General features: G+C 37.4%; 1 protein-coding gene across 2 annotated transcripts in view; it reads left to right on the plus strand.

The window, feature by feature from the left end:
• Igsf11 (immunoglobulin superfamily member 11) overlaps positions 1-12181 on the plus strand; it is a 115565-nt gene that overhangs the window by 85469 nt on the left and 17915 nt on the right. The window contains exons 1-2 of one of the 2 annotated variants that reach the window (XM_070030165.1): positions 6804-6858; positions 10778-10941. In XM_070030165.1, coding sequence (XP_069886266.1) covers positions 6804-6858; positions 10778-10941 — 219 coding nt within the window. Of the gene's footprint in view, positions 1-6803; positions 6859-10777; positions 10942-12181 lie in introns of those variants that run through there. The other variant, XM_070030166.1, reaches the window with a different exon arrangement.

The following is a 12181-nucleotide window of genomic DNA, read 5'->3' on the forward strand; positions in this document are numbered from 1 at the left end:
GGGGAACTGGAAATATAATTTCTATTTAGAAACCGAGTGAGGAAAACCCATGATAAAAGAATTTGAGGTATCATGACAGTTTCAAAGAAGGGCAGAATGCTGTAGGGAAAAAGAAGTGTAACCAGTTTAGGAAGTCAAGAGGATTTTGAAATCAAGGATGGGTCAGACTTAGAAGGATGGAGAAGAAAAAAGAGATAATACAAGAAGAGACACTGTACGAATCTTGAATGTGAAAGCCCCGTGAGCATATTGCTGAACCTGAGTAAAGTCTGCTGTGAGAGAAAGTGCTGGAGAGGTAGGCCATCCTTGGATCTTGGTAGGACCTTGGATATTATGGAAAATTCTTGGGTATATTGTTAGGATCCAAATACAAGGCCATGGTGTCTCTCCCTGTATTCTCAAAGGACAGATAGTCAAAATCACGATTTTCACATTTCATAGCTCTTTATAAAAAAAATGTTTCATGCCCTGAAGAATGCTTTAAACTAGTCAGGAGTTTAACTAGCACTGACACAAGCATATCCAAAAAAGAATTGAGAAACAATTTTAAAATAGGGATCAGTTTGGAAAGACACTAATATTGGTGAACAAGAATAAAATACTTCAGTAGAGCCATTTTTATCAAGAATTGGTTTCAGAATATAACATCCTTCCTGATGGCTTCAGATGGCTTTATTTGTTCATAAATAACTCTACTTGTTGATTTAGCCACTTTTATCATATGAATGCTTCATTAAACAAATGGAGCCTGCTCATTATAGCCAAGTGGGCTGTATTCAACCAAGTGGGGAAGTTGAGAGTAAAGGCTTGTATTTAACAGCAAAGGCCATTACTCTGGCCTCTTGCCATCTGGAAACTCTAGATAGCATTTCCCAATATAAGCCTTCAATCTGGTAACCAGACTGACAGGGTCATTTGACTACAGTGTTACGATGTCAGACAGGCCTACCAAAGTATAAATCACTCTGTAAATAAATCTAAACCAGGGAAGAAGAATGCTTTCTTCTCAGCCTAGACATTATCCAAGTTGAAAGACTATATTCTTTAAAAGTTCCTCAGAAAACTAAGCAGTAAGGAATTTTGATTGTTTTCCCCACCTTGAAAAGGGTCCGTCTCTCAGAAGCTCAGATCTGACTAGAGGGTTACAGCTGTAGTGAAAAAAAGTCCTGAAGCAGTGATAAAGCGGCCCATTGATTCTGTCAGTCCCTCCCCGAATCCTCCCCCCCCACCCCCCGCCATCCCCAATCCCTTGTCTTGCTTCTAGACTGTAGTTTCTGAAATTGGGAGAAGGGGAGAAAGGAACCAAACAAAAATAGACTTGAGACATTAAGATTTATTTAAAAGTTGTGCTTATTAATCCCAGGCTCAAAAAGGTTTGCAAGAAACCTATACATAAACTATACGTAATCAAGTCGGCTTTACATATAAAACTCTTTTCTTAACCAGTGTGGTGGGAAATTTACCATCAATCATTGGAACTTCCCTTTCTATCCTGAAAGGTTTTAAACACTGCAAGAACTCTGGACAACCTCTCTGGTTTCTGTGGAGTAACTGGTAATAGTCCCTTATTCAAGCTTTGGGGTTGTTTGAAGTCTTATGCCCCTCTCACCAAGGAACTTGAACAATTGTCATTGCTGTCCCATAAGATCCTTTTCTCCTTTCTTGGTGACTTTTTTCCCTCCTCAGTGGGCTTTGGCCTCATAGGAGATTGGAGCCCACTGGTATTGAGCAAAGTGAGCTTTCCACTTTGCAAAGCCTGTGGGGTGAGGGAATGACAGAGAGGACTAGCCAAGGATACTTCATTTTGTGGTATTTACCTTTGTATAGCAACAATAAAACATGCCATGTAAGATGACATGAAATGTAGTAATTTGGAAGTGATCTTGTAAATTGATTACTATACAAAACCAGTGTGTAATAGGACCTTACATAGTCATAAAATTAGCCAGGTTATAATAATTTCATTTAGTGTTGTATTGATGGCCAAAATATGATTTAATTACAGTTACCACAGATAATATGTTTTTAGTTCCCATGGAAGTTTCAAAAAAGATAATATAAATATTAAGGTAGATCATTTCATCTAATTAAAATTTTCTTAGATTCAAAGGAAAAATGTTTTTCTTAAATCATAGCAATATTAGAGAATTGGGCTCCTTATTTTCCTTCAGAAAACAGAACATAGTGTAAAATTTTAATATTGTGAAGTTTAATTCCATTTGATAGAGCTATAACACTTAGCTTGAATACATCAGATTTATAATACACATAGTGACAACACTTGCGAGTGCTGATATGAAAAATTGAGGCAACAGGGTAATGTATGTCTCCCAAAGAGCCATAAGGTCTTTGGATGCTTGTTCCAGCAGTGGGCTGATCCTGAGAGACTAATCAGCACATGCCTTACAGACATCAGAGAATACTCTTCTGTGAATCCTCAATCTGAATGCCTAGACCAGTCCTCATTCTGAGCTTCCTAGCATCTAGCTCTGTTAGGCATGTGAGGCGATGTCACCTTATTTTAGTCTTGTGCCAGGCAGGTTATATAAAGCATCCTTGGTCAGTTCTCTTGGCTATAGTGTGGAAGAGCCCTCTTAGGACCTTTTAAGAATCTGCTACCAGCTTCTTTTTCTCTACTCATGTACTTCTTGGTCTGGCATAATATGAGTTTCTATCTGCTTTAAATCTTGAGAAATAGGTCTAAAGAAAGAGGATGGACAACTGTAATTTATTATTTCACCTCCTCAGAGGAAACACGGCCCTGTACTTTGTCTTTTTTTTAAATTTAATTGCTAAGAGTCATTCAGAATTCATGAGTTGACTTAAATTTACTTGGATGAAAGTACTAAGAAAAGACTCAAGTCGGCAAAATGCTACCAATTCAGCTCTTAAATTATGTATTTTACATGTAAATATTGCAAATTGTAGGATGTTTTAAGTGAATTTTTAATCCAATATTTAACATTAAAGTTTAAATTCTTGCCTAGAATTTCAAACATAGAAATACACTCTAAAGGAAATAGGGTTTTTGGTTGCTTGATTATAGGATGTTAGACATTTAAAATGTGAAAAATACCCATTCTCTCTCATTTTGATTATATTTAGTATAATCAATATGTCGAAGAAAATAATCATAAGGGAATGTTATCCATCTTTCACTTTTCTCTAAATTGATTTGAGCTAGTTCCTCCTTTCCCTAGATGAATACTAAAGCAAGTTGTACAACTTGTCTGATTTCTCCAAACTTAAAACAGGAAAATCTTAAATTTATATTCTGATATATATATATATATATATATATATATATATATATACAGTATTTAATGTATATATGTATAATTCCCAGAATGCTAGAGAATTCAGGGGTCTTAACAGCTTCTTTCCAGTGAGCCCCATTGGAAGGGCGTCTTGAGCAGAACCTGAGACAGTCTGGCACCAGCTCTGACATGTCCTCACATCAGATCCTAATGCTTTTTGGGCATGTAGGCCTCCTTTCATGGTGGCAGTGGAATGGGTCTTAGAGTATACTGCAGCTTTGCTTTAAAAATTCAATCTGTTAGCAGTGAGGAGATGCAGTTCTTGTAGTTCTAGTGAGCAGTGAAGAGGCCTCTTAGAAAAAACACTGATCAGAATCCCTGCACATGATACCCTACTCGAAGGGGTTGTTCACATTTTCTATGACTGCAGGAACATGTGATCACAAGCAAAGTAGCTTCTGCACTAACAATTTACCACACAGCACTCAGGAATACAGGCCTCAAATCAAAGGGCCTGCACCATTTGCCTCTTGATCAGGGCTGCCAAAAAGAATCTCTCTGCACAGTCACCCTTTTCCTTTTTTTTCTGGCTGTGGAAAAGTGTTTGGCTCTTCAAGTTATCCTCTAGATTTCTGCCTTATTTTTTACATGATATCTTTCTGTACACTTCATGAAAAAAAATTTTCTCTGTGCAGTGTCATTAGAGGTTTCTTTCTACCCATAGGCATTATTCCTGGTGTCGCCTTTACATTATGCATCTTGTTGCCAGCCATCTTCTTCGTGAAAATTCCCCAGGATAACTGAGAGTATTTTAAAACTCTCTTTGGTGTCTTGTGTATGATATCTTAAGGTCCTAGCTAATTATTTAAAGTTCTTCTTGGTCTGACATAATATGAGTTTCTGTCTGCTTTAAATCTTGAGAAATAGGTCTAAAGAAAGAGGATAGACAACTCTAATTTATCATTTCATCTCAGAGGAAACATGGCCCTGTACTTTATGTCTTTTAAAGATAATTCCGATAAGTGGAAGTTGTCAGAATTTCTGATAAATAGGAAAAACAGTGTGTTTCTGTCAAATGTTTCTCTCTATTAGAAAAAGAATAGAACCAGGTATATTGATGAATTTTTTATTGCTCAATATGATCCCATTCATAAATATCTTCCAATGTGTAATGTCATAGGTGATAGTATCATCCTAATTTGCTTTCTGAGATATGATCTTTGGAAGAATTTGGTGTGGTAGAAAGCATGCTTTATGGGCAGCTAAAGATGATGTCCTGGTCCTGCTCTTAAGACCTTAAGCAAATGCCTCTTTGGGTCCTAGTATTTTCATGGGGAAATTGAGAGATTAGATTAAATCAATTTCATGACATGTTTATTGACTGTACTATGTACTACCTTGGACTTCTCACTACACAGGGTGATGATCTGATAAATAATCACTGACGAAAGCATGACTCTATTCATGTTAGTGTTTTGACTGTAAGAGTGTGAGAGGCTGATCTGCACTGAGGTCAGGGAAAATCCTTCAGTAAGAAGATAACACTTGAACAAATAAGAAGGATCAGTAGTGTGTTGGTCAGGGTACTGCAGAGGAGCTGAAGCATAAAAGAGTGTTTATTAGTTTATTAGATTGGCTTATATAATTGGAGGTTGGGTAGTCAAATGGCAGTCCACATTGAAGATACAGAAAACCTGGTAAGCTGCTCAGTCTAAGCTGCTAGAAGCCTCAGAACAAGAGGATCAATGATGTACCCCAGTCCAAGGGTGCAGGCCTGAAATCTCCTTGGTAGGTCAATGCTGGGAGTCCACATTGAATGGCTAAAGAGGCTAGAATCTTACATCCATGGTTGATAGCAGCAGTGAGTTAACTGCTATGAGTTACTGTTTCCCATGTCAGGTTTCTCTGGAAACATCCTTAAATATACACACACAGAGCTGTGCTTTACTGCTGTGAGGAGACTTTCAATCTAGGTTGGTTGACATTCAAGATCAACCATCACAGAGGGTTACTAAATAAAAGGGTTGGAGTTTAGAGCAACACAAATTAGACAGGAAAGATTTAGGATAGAGCAAAGGCCCTAATTCAATAAGTTAAGTCGATAAAATAATGTTAGATGATGTATTGGGTTTAACAGATGATAAGAGGCAAGAGAAAGATTTCTGAATTTTGAGCTTGTCCTAGTTAGTCCTGTTTGAACCATTCCCCACCATAGGGAACACCAGAAAGGAGCCAGGAATATGGAGGGAAGAGGATCTGATCCCCAAGAAATTGACTGGAAGTTCCTTTGAGATAGGTATGTGGAGGTATCTGGGGGGGGGTGCTGGATATAGGAAAAGAGGTTTGGGCTAGAGAGAGAAACTCGGAAAAGCTACTGGCATTTAAATGAGAATTGAATTCATGATAGTAGATGAGATTCTGTAGGGAAAGTTCAGAATTAGAAGTCAAAGCAGTCTTTGATAGGAACAACATTCTATATCACTGGAGAGAAGTGAGACGGCAGAGGCGACTGGGAAGTATCTGTGGAGATGGGAAGAAAACCAGAGGTGAGCTCTGTTACTGAAGCTGAAGAGAAAGGACTTTTCAAGCAGGGGCGGGGGGGGGGTGGAGGGGGTTCATCTCTAGTATATGCTCCTGAGAATCTGTTATTTTAAGGGTTACACAACCAGTAGGAGGTGTTTGGAAAATCCAGGGGAGCTGTTTTTCAGAAGTGGTAGGCAAAGAATAGATTGCAGACTGGGAGCAGAGTCCAGAAGAGTGAGTACAAACAGTTCTTTCAAAAGATTAGCATGAAGAGAGAAAGAGGGCAGACCCTGGAGAGGACTGGAGAGGGTAGGAAGGTAAAAACTTGTTTTCAGTAGAAAAGCCTAAGCATATTTAAAGGCCCAAGGATGGAATTCAAAGTTCACATGAAGGGTTAGCCCCAGAGAACCTCTCACGTAATGGGAGAGAGGGAGGAGATGGGACAAACAACCTGATTTGTAGGTTTCCATGCAGTCAATAGAATGAATTCTTATACAATAGTTTGTAATGATTCTTATGTAAAAGTTCATCTGGTTTCCAGTATTTGTGTGTGTGTGTGTGTGATTGTACAATATGGTAATGCTCTTTGTGGAATGATTTTTTTGTGTTGAGTGGTACACTAAGATGTGTGTTTTCTATAGAGAAGCTGTTTGGGTTTGAATCCAGGCAGAACTGCTATCTATCTACTTTCTAGATGTTGTGACCTTGCAGTTGGTTTTACAATTTTCTCTGGGCCTCCAGTTTTCCTGAGATAGGCATATCCCATCAGCAGATGTCTGTGTGGGATGAAAAGAGCAGATCTGTGAAATGCTTGGTGTGGCATGGTATGTGTGTGTGGTCCGCTTACCTGGATGTCAGCCAGAATAGTTGGAGTCATAGTCCAGTCATTGTCCACATCTGGTACAGCCCTCAGCAGATCCCTTTGATGATAAGATGATAACAGGGACATACCCGCATGGAGAGATAAGGCCACAGACTTACAGATAACTGACTTCTTGGGGGAGGAAGAACCTAGCTGATTAGATGCAAGAGACTATTTCTACCCTGCCCTGTTCTGCACAACTTCATCTACATCTTTGTAAGTTCTCAAGCAGCCTGTCTAGAGTATTTCTTTGCAGTGTTAACCATATACAGCTACTCTTTCTTGGCTTCTGCTGCCCCAGAGGCTTGTCATCTGCCAGCAGGACGCCTCTGCCTTAGCAGCTCCTGCCGCTGTTCTCTGGATCTTGTCTCCCACGTACCTTGGTTTGGTAGCTCCAGCTACACCTTTGTTTCATTTCTTAGTTTACTGGTCTATATTGGTTATTATTTTTTCTTTTTAAGATTTGTATAAAAATTGTGTGAGTTGAACTTGCAATTGGCGAGTAGCGGAAGTCGTTGGTGAGGACAGAGGATAGGAGGTTATACCTCATCCTATATGGTGACAAACATGCCCTTGGTTTGGTATATCCTCTGACGAATGCAGTGATGCTGTTACCACCCTGGTTTCCAAACTTACCATTTATTTATCTGTTTGTTTGTAAGGTAGGCTTTCTCTTTGTAGTTCAGGCTACAATCTTGTCTTAGCCTTCTGAGTTTGGGAGTTATAGGCAGGTACCACCATGTTCCTGACAATCTTACATCTCTATCATAAATTTGCTGTGCTATATATGTTAGCTTGTCTACTTCCACAGTCAACTTGCACCCTGATAAAGTAGCTCATGCTTGTATTCATTGCCGGTTGCATGACCCAGTCATCTTCTCTTTCTCTAAATTCTGAGATTCTTTGAACTTTCTTTTAGAACTTAGGGACTTTGCTTAGAAACAGACTTTTTCTGACCTTATCAAGTTCTTTATATTCTATCACAGATGGCTCACTTTGTGAAGTATTTTACTCTGCAAAATTAACTCCTAAGAACATGATCAGACTGTGAAGAACATGAAGTTCTATAGAAGGAAAGTGTTATGTACGTTGATAAAAATTAACTGTAATCATAACAGTATGTTGTCATGCCACTTTTGGGGAGAATTGATATATTATCCTTTGAAATAAAGCAGTTGAGTTGTTGCCCTGGACTTTGTGTATTTTTCATGATATACACCAATAGAGTAGCTGCTTGGTAGAGTCTCCCTTGATCTATTTTAGTGGCACTTTATTTCTATGTTCTTCCATCATTGAAGGGACACAGCCATTTCTCTGCCCAAGTGATAAGCAAGCTTTTGACTTCCCAGGAGCCCTGATGAGTCAATGTTTTCCTTCTTTGAATTTTAATAGTCTCATTGAGGTATAATTTACATTCTACAAAACTAACCCATTTACCGGTGATCTCTGCTAAATTTATGAGTTGTACATGCATTACAAGTATTTACTTTTAGAAGTTTTCCGTCACCTTAAAAATGTCTCATTAAGTCTATTTGTATTAAGCCGGACTCCTTCCCTACCAGCCGTGACAGCCAGTAATCTTCCTCCTCCTCTCTAGTTTTGCCTTTCTACACAGTAGGTATGGGAAGTCAAATGTTGTTCAGGGTTTAGATCTGGTTTTGTTCATTTAGCAAAAATATTTTTAATTCCTAATCAAAAGGGATAAATTTATTTTTAAAGAATTTTGTTAGGATAAATTAATTGCACAAAGAGAGTTCATTGTGATATCTACAGCATGCATATAATATAATTGGACCAAACTCACCCTGTATATATTATTTAGCTTCTCTCTTTCCTCTCTTCTTTTCAACATTTTTTGGTTGCTTTCATGATCATTTAGCAGAATATATAGTATGTTATATATGTATGTATATATTTTTCTTACTGATTTTGGACCTGGTGCTGTCCTTGGGCATTTTTTTCTCAAGGCTAGCACTCTACTACTTCAGCCACAGCTCCACTTCTGGCTTTTTGGTAGAATTGGAGATAAGAGTTTCACAGACTTTCTTGCCTGGGCTGGCTTCAAACTTCGATGACAAATCTCAGCCTCCTGAGTAGCTAGGATTACAGACAGCCACCAGTGCCCTGAAGAGCAGACTATTTTTGAGAGGCTCAATCATGTAATAACATATGTCAGTAGTTTTGATGTTCTTTATATCTAAATAGCATTTTTTTTTCTTATATGGTTACACCTCATTTTGTTCATTCATTCCCCAGTAGTAGATGGATCCTTGTATTATTTCTCTTTCACCATGCATGATATAAATACTGCCACTTTGAATATTCATGAACAAGCCTTTGGGTAGAAGTACGTTTAATTTTACTTGGGTAGGTTCCTAAGCAATTGTATCACTGTGTTGTAATAGTACACACACACACACACACACACACACACACACACACACACACACACACACACACACACACACACACACACACACACACACACACACACACACACACACAATTTCTTAAGAAACAGACTATTCTCCAAAGTAGTCGTACTATTTTACTTTCCTATCAGCAGTGCATAAAATGCTGATTTCTTTAAATCCTCATTAGTATTTGGTTATTTTGATTGTAACCATCCCAGTGGATGTGCATTGGTATCTTATTGTGGTTTTAGTGTGAATGTCTCTTTCAAATCAGGTTGTCTTTTTAATTGAGTTGTCTACTTCTTTATACATTCTGGATGTAAGTCCTTTTCATATAATTTATAATAAAACTATTTTCTTAAATCTTTTGAACTACAAAGTTCTTTACTTTCAGGTCAGATTTACTAACTTGTTTTCTTGTATGAGATATGATGTTGTAACATACCTTTGACTGGTCCAAAGTAACTAGATTCCTTCTCTTTATATAAATTTTATATGTTTATCTTAATTAAGGTTTATGAACACAGAAAGTTGATTTTGTATATTTTGGGTTGAAATTGTCTTTCTTGATCTCTCTATATGTTACAGTATATTGTCCCAGCACCATTTGTTGAAAAGCAAAATTTCTAGTCTTTTTTATTTTTTAATAATTTTTTAATTATGAAAATACCATACAGAGGGGTTACAATTACATGAGCAAGGGAATGAGTACATTTCTTATCAAGCATTGTTGCCTCCTCCTTTGTTTTTCCGCTATCATCCCTGCCCTCCCATCTCCATGACTACATTCCACCCCCCTTTTCTTTTTTTTATTAATAACTGTTTTTTATTGTAAAAAAATAAGAGGGATTACAATTATGAGCAAGGAAATGAGTACAATTCTTATCAAGCATTGTTGCCTCTTCCTTTGGATTTCTAGTCTTTTCTCCATTTAATTGTCTTGAACCTTGGTTGAAAAGTATTCAGACATAAGTATGAGGGTCTCTTTCCACATTCTTGGTCCTGGACCATTTGACTATAAGTCTTTTCTTATGTTAGTACCGAGCTGTCCTGATTACTGTAGGTTTGCAACAAATTTCTAATCATGTAGCACTGTTTCACTCACCTTTGTTAGTATTTTCAAATTCTCTTTTGGTCATTCACATTCTTCATGTCTGCAAAAGTCAAGAGGAATTTTGAATGAAATTGCCCAGAGATCAAAGTGGGGAGAACTGACATCATGATATGATTGAGTCTTCCAGTTCATGAATGTTGTATATCTTTCATGTATTTAGGCTAACAGATTTCTTTCATTAGTGTTCTAAATGCAGTTTTTTTATCATGTATATTTCTCACATATTTGTTTGATTTATGTATTTGTAAGTTTCTTAGCTTACTGTTGAATGATGCTTAATGCTGTTAATGATGCTTTTAAAAATTAACTTTATTTCTCGTCTTTTATCACCATTTATATCTCACCAGTAGAAATTCCCCTGCATTTTACTTGAATTTGGTTAAATACTGAGGATAATGTTACACAAGAGAACCTCTAATGTTTTCCAACTGTAGAGGCAAAGGAATGATCTATTTGATCATTAAGTAAGTCATTAAGTAAGACAGTCATATCTTTCTGATTACATTATCAACGATAATATGATAAAATAAAACAAGCTGATCTTCTTGAGGGGTTTTGAGCTGTCAGAAAAGAGAAAGCTGCTAACCGTGCTTTCCTTTCTCTGTAGGTGTTGCAGTGTCTCTGGAAGTATCAGAGAGTCCTGGGAGTATCCAGGTGGCCCGGGGTCAGACTGCAGTCCTGCCCTGCACTTTCTCTACCAGTGCTGCCCTTATTAACCTCAATGTCATTTGGATGGTCATTCCTCTCTCGAATGCTAACCAACCTGAGCAGGTACTGCAGTTCCATGTTATGCTGCCCCTCACCTTTAATCTTTACTGAAGAGGTGGGTGGGAGAGCATCCTGAGTGAAGTTTCGATTCCTAGAAGAAGGAAGCGTCTTCAGTGTGCCTGTGCTATTTTAGGTCCTCCCTTCTATGCATTATTAATCAACTATCAGGGGAGGCTAGCCTCTTTTTAAAGGTTGTCATCATCATCACCAAGTATTAAGATTAAGAATCTTAGTAGATCTGAAACTAGAACCTGGGATTAAAAAGAAAGATTTAAAGAAGAAATTTTACATATGAAAATAGGAAAATGCCAAGACAGTAAAGGCCAGGTCTATATTTTGTTGTTGTTTGTTACGGCAGTACTAGGGCTTGAACTCAAGGCTTCATGCTCACTTGACTTTCTTGCTCATAGCTGGAGCTCTACTATTTGAGCCATAAGTACAGTTTAGCTGCTTTGCTGGTCATTTTGGACATGGAATCTCAGAGACTTTTCTGCTTTGTTTGGCTATGAACTGTCATCTTCCAGGTCTCAGCTTTCCAAGTAACTAGGATTATAGTCATGAACCATTGGTGCTTGGCTTATGCATGGTCGATTCTGCCAGGAAAGGGCTGGCATTAACACAAGTGAGTGACTGTACTTTTAAAGTGACAATTAGATATTAATACTTAATGTGCTGAAGTAGTTTCATAAGTATCTAAACAAAATTAGGCTTACTAGCCAACAGTCTCTCTCTCATAAATTACAGTGTGTCACACAAAAGAATGTACATGAAAATAGAAGCTGTTCTCAATTAACAGAATATATGACAAGGAAAAGAGTCATCATTTGTGATAACCACTGTAGAAAATAATGCTCAAAAAATTAATGAGTTGTGATAAAGGCCACACTGCTTTTTGCAAAGGTAACAATTCCATGAAGGTTTTCTGCTTCAATGAACTTAGTAATACTTAAAATTTTTTCTAAATTGAAATTTTGAATATCAAATTTAGTGGAAACCTATTTTGTTTCTTGAAGCCATTTAATATTGTAGTTAAACTATGCCTTTGAGATTATTTTGTTCAACCTCATATTTTTTTTCAGTGATGGAGAAGATGTAAGAATAGAACTTGGCCTACAGTTCTTTACATACACAGTTGTGAACCTTTTCTGACAGGTTTTGATATTTGGTCTATAACTATGATCAATCATTTTGTTGTCTAAGAACTATGAAAATGGCAATGCTAACTTTTCCTTTCCTTTGATAA

The sequence above is a fragment of the Dipodomys merriami genome, unplaced genomic scaffold (assembly GCF_024711535.1).
Source record: "Dipodomys merriami isolate MVZ:Mamm:240054 unplaced genomic scaffold, mDipMer1.0.p SCAF_2, whole genome shotgun sequence".
NCBI lineage: Eukaryota > Metazoa > Chordata > Mammalia > Rodentia > Heteromyidae > Dipodomys > Dipodomys merriami.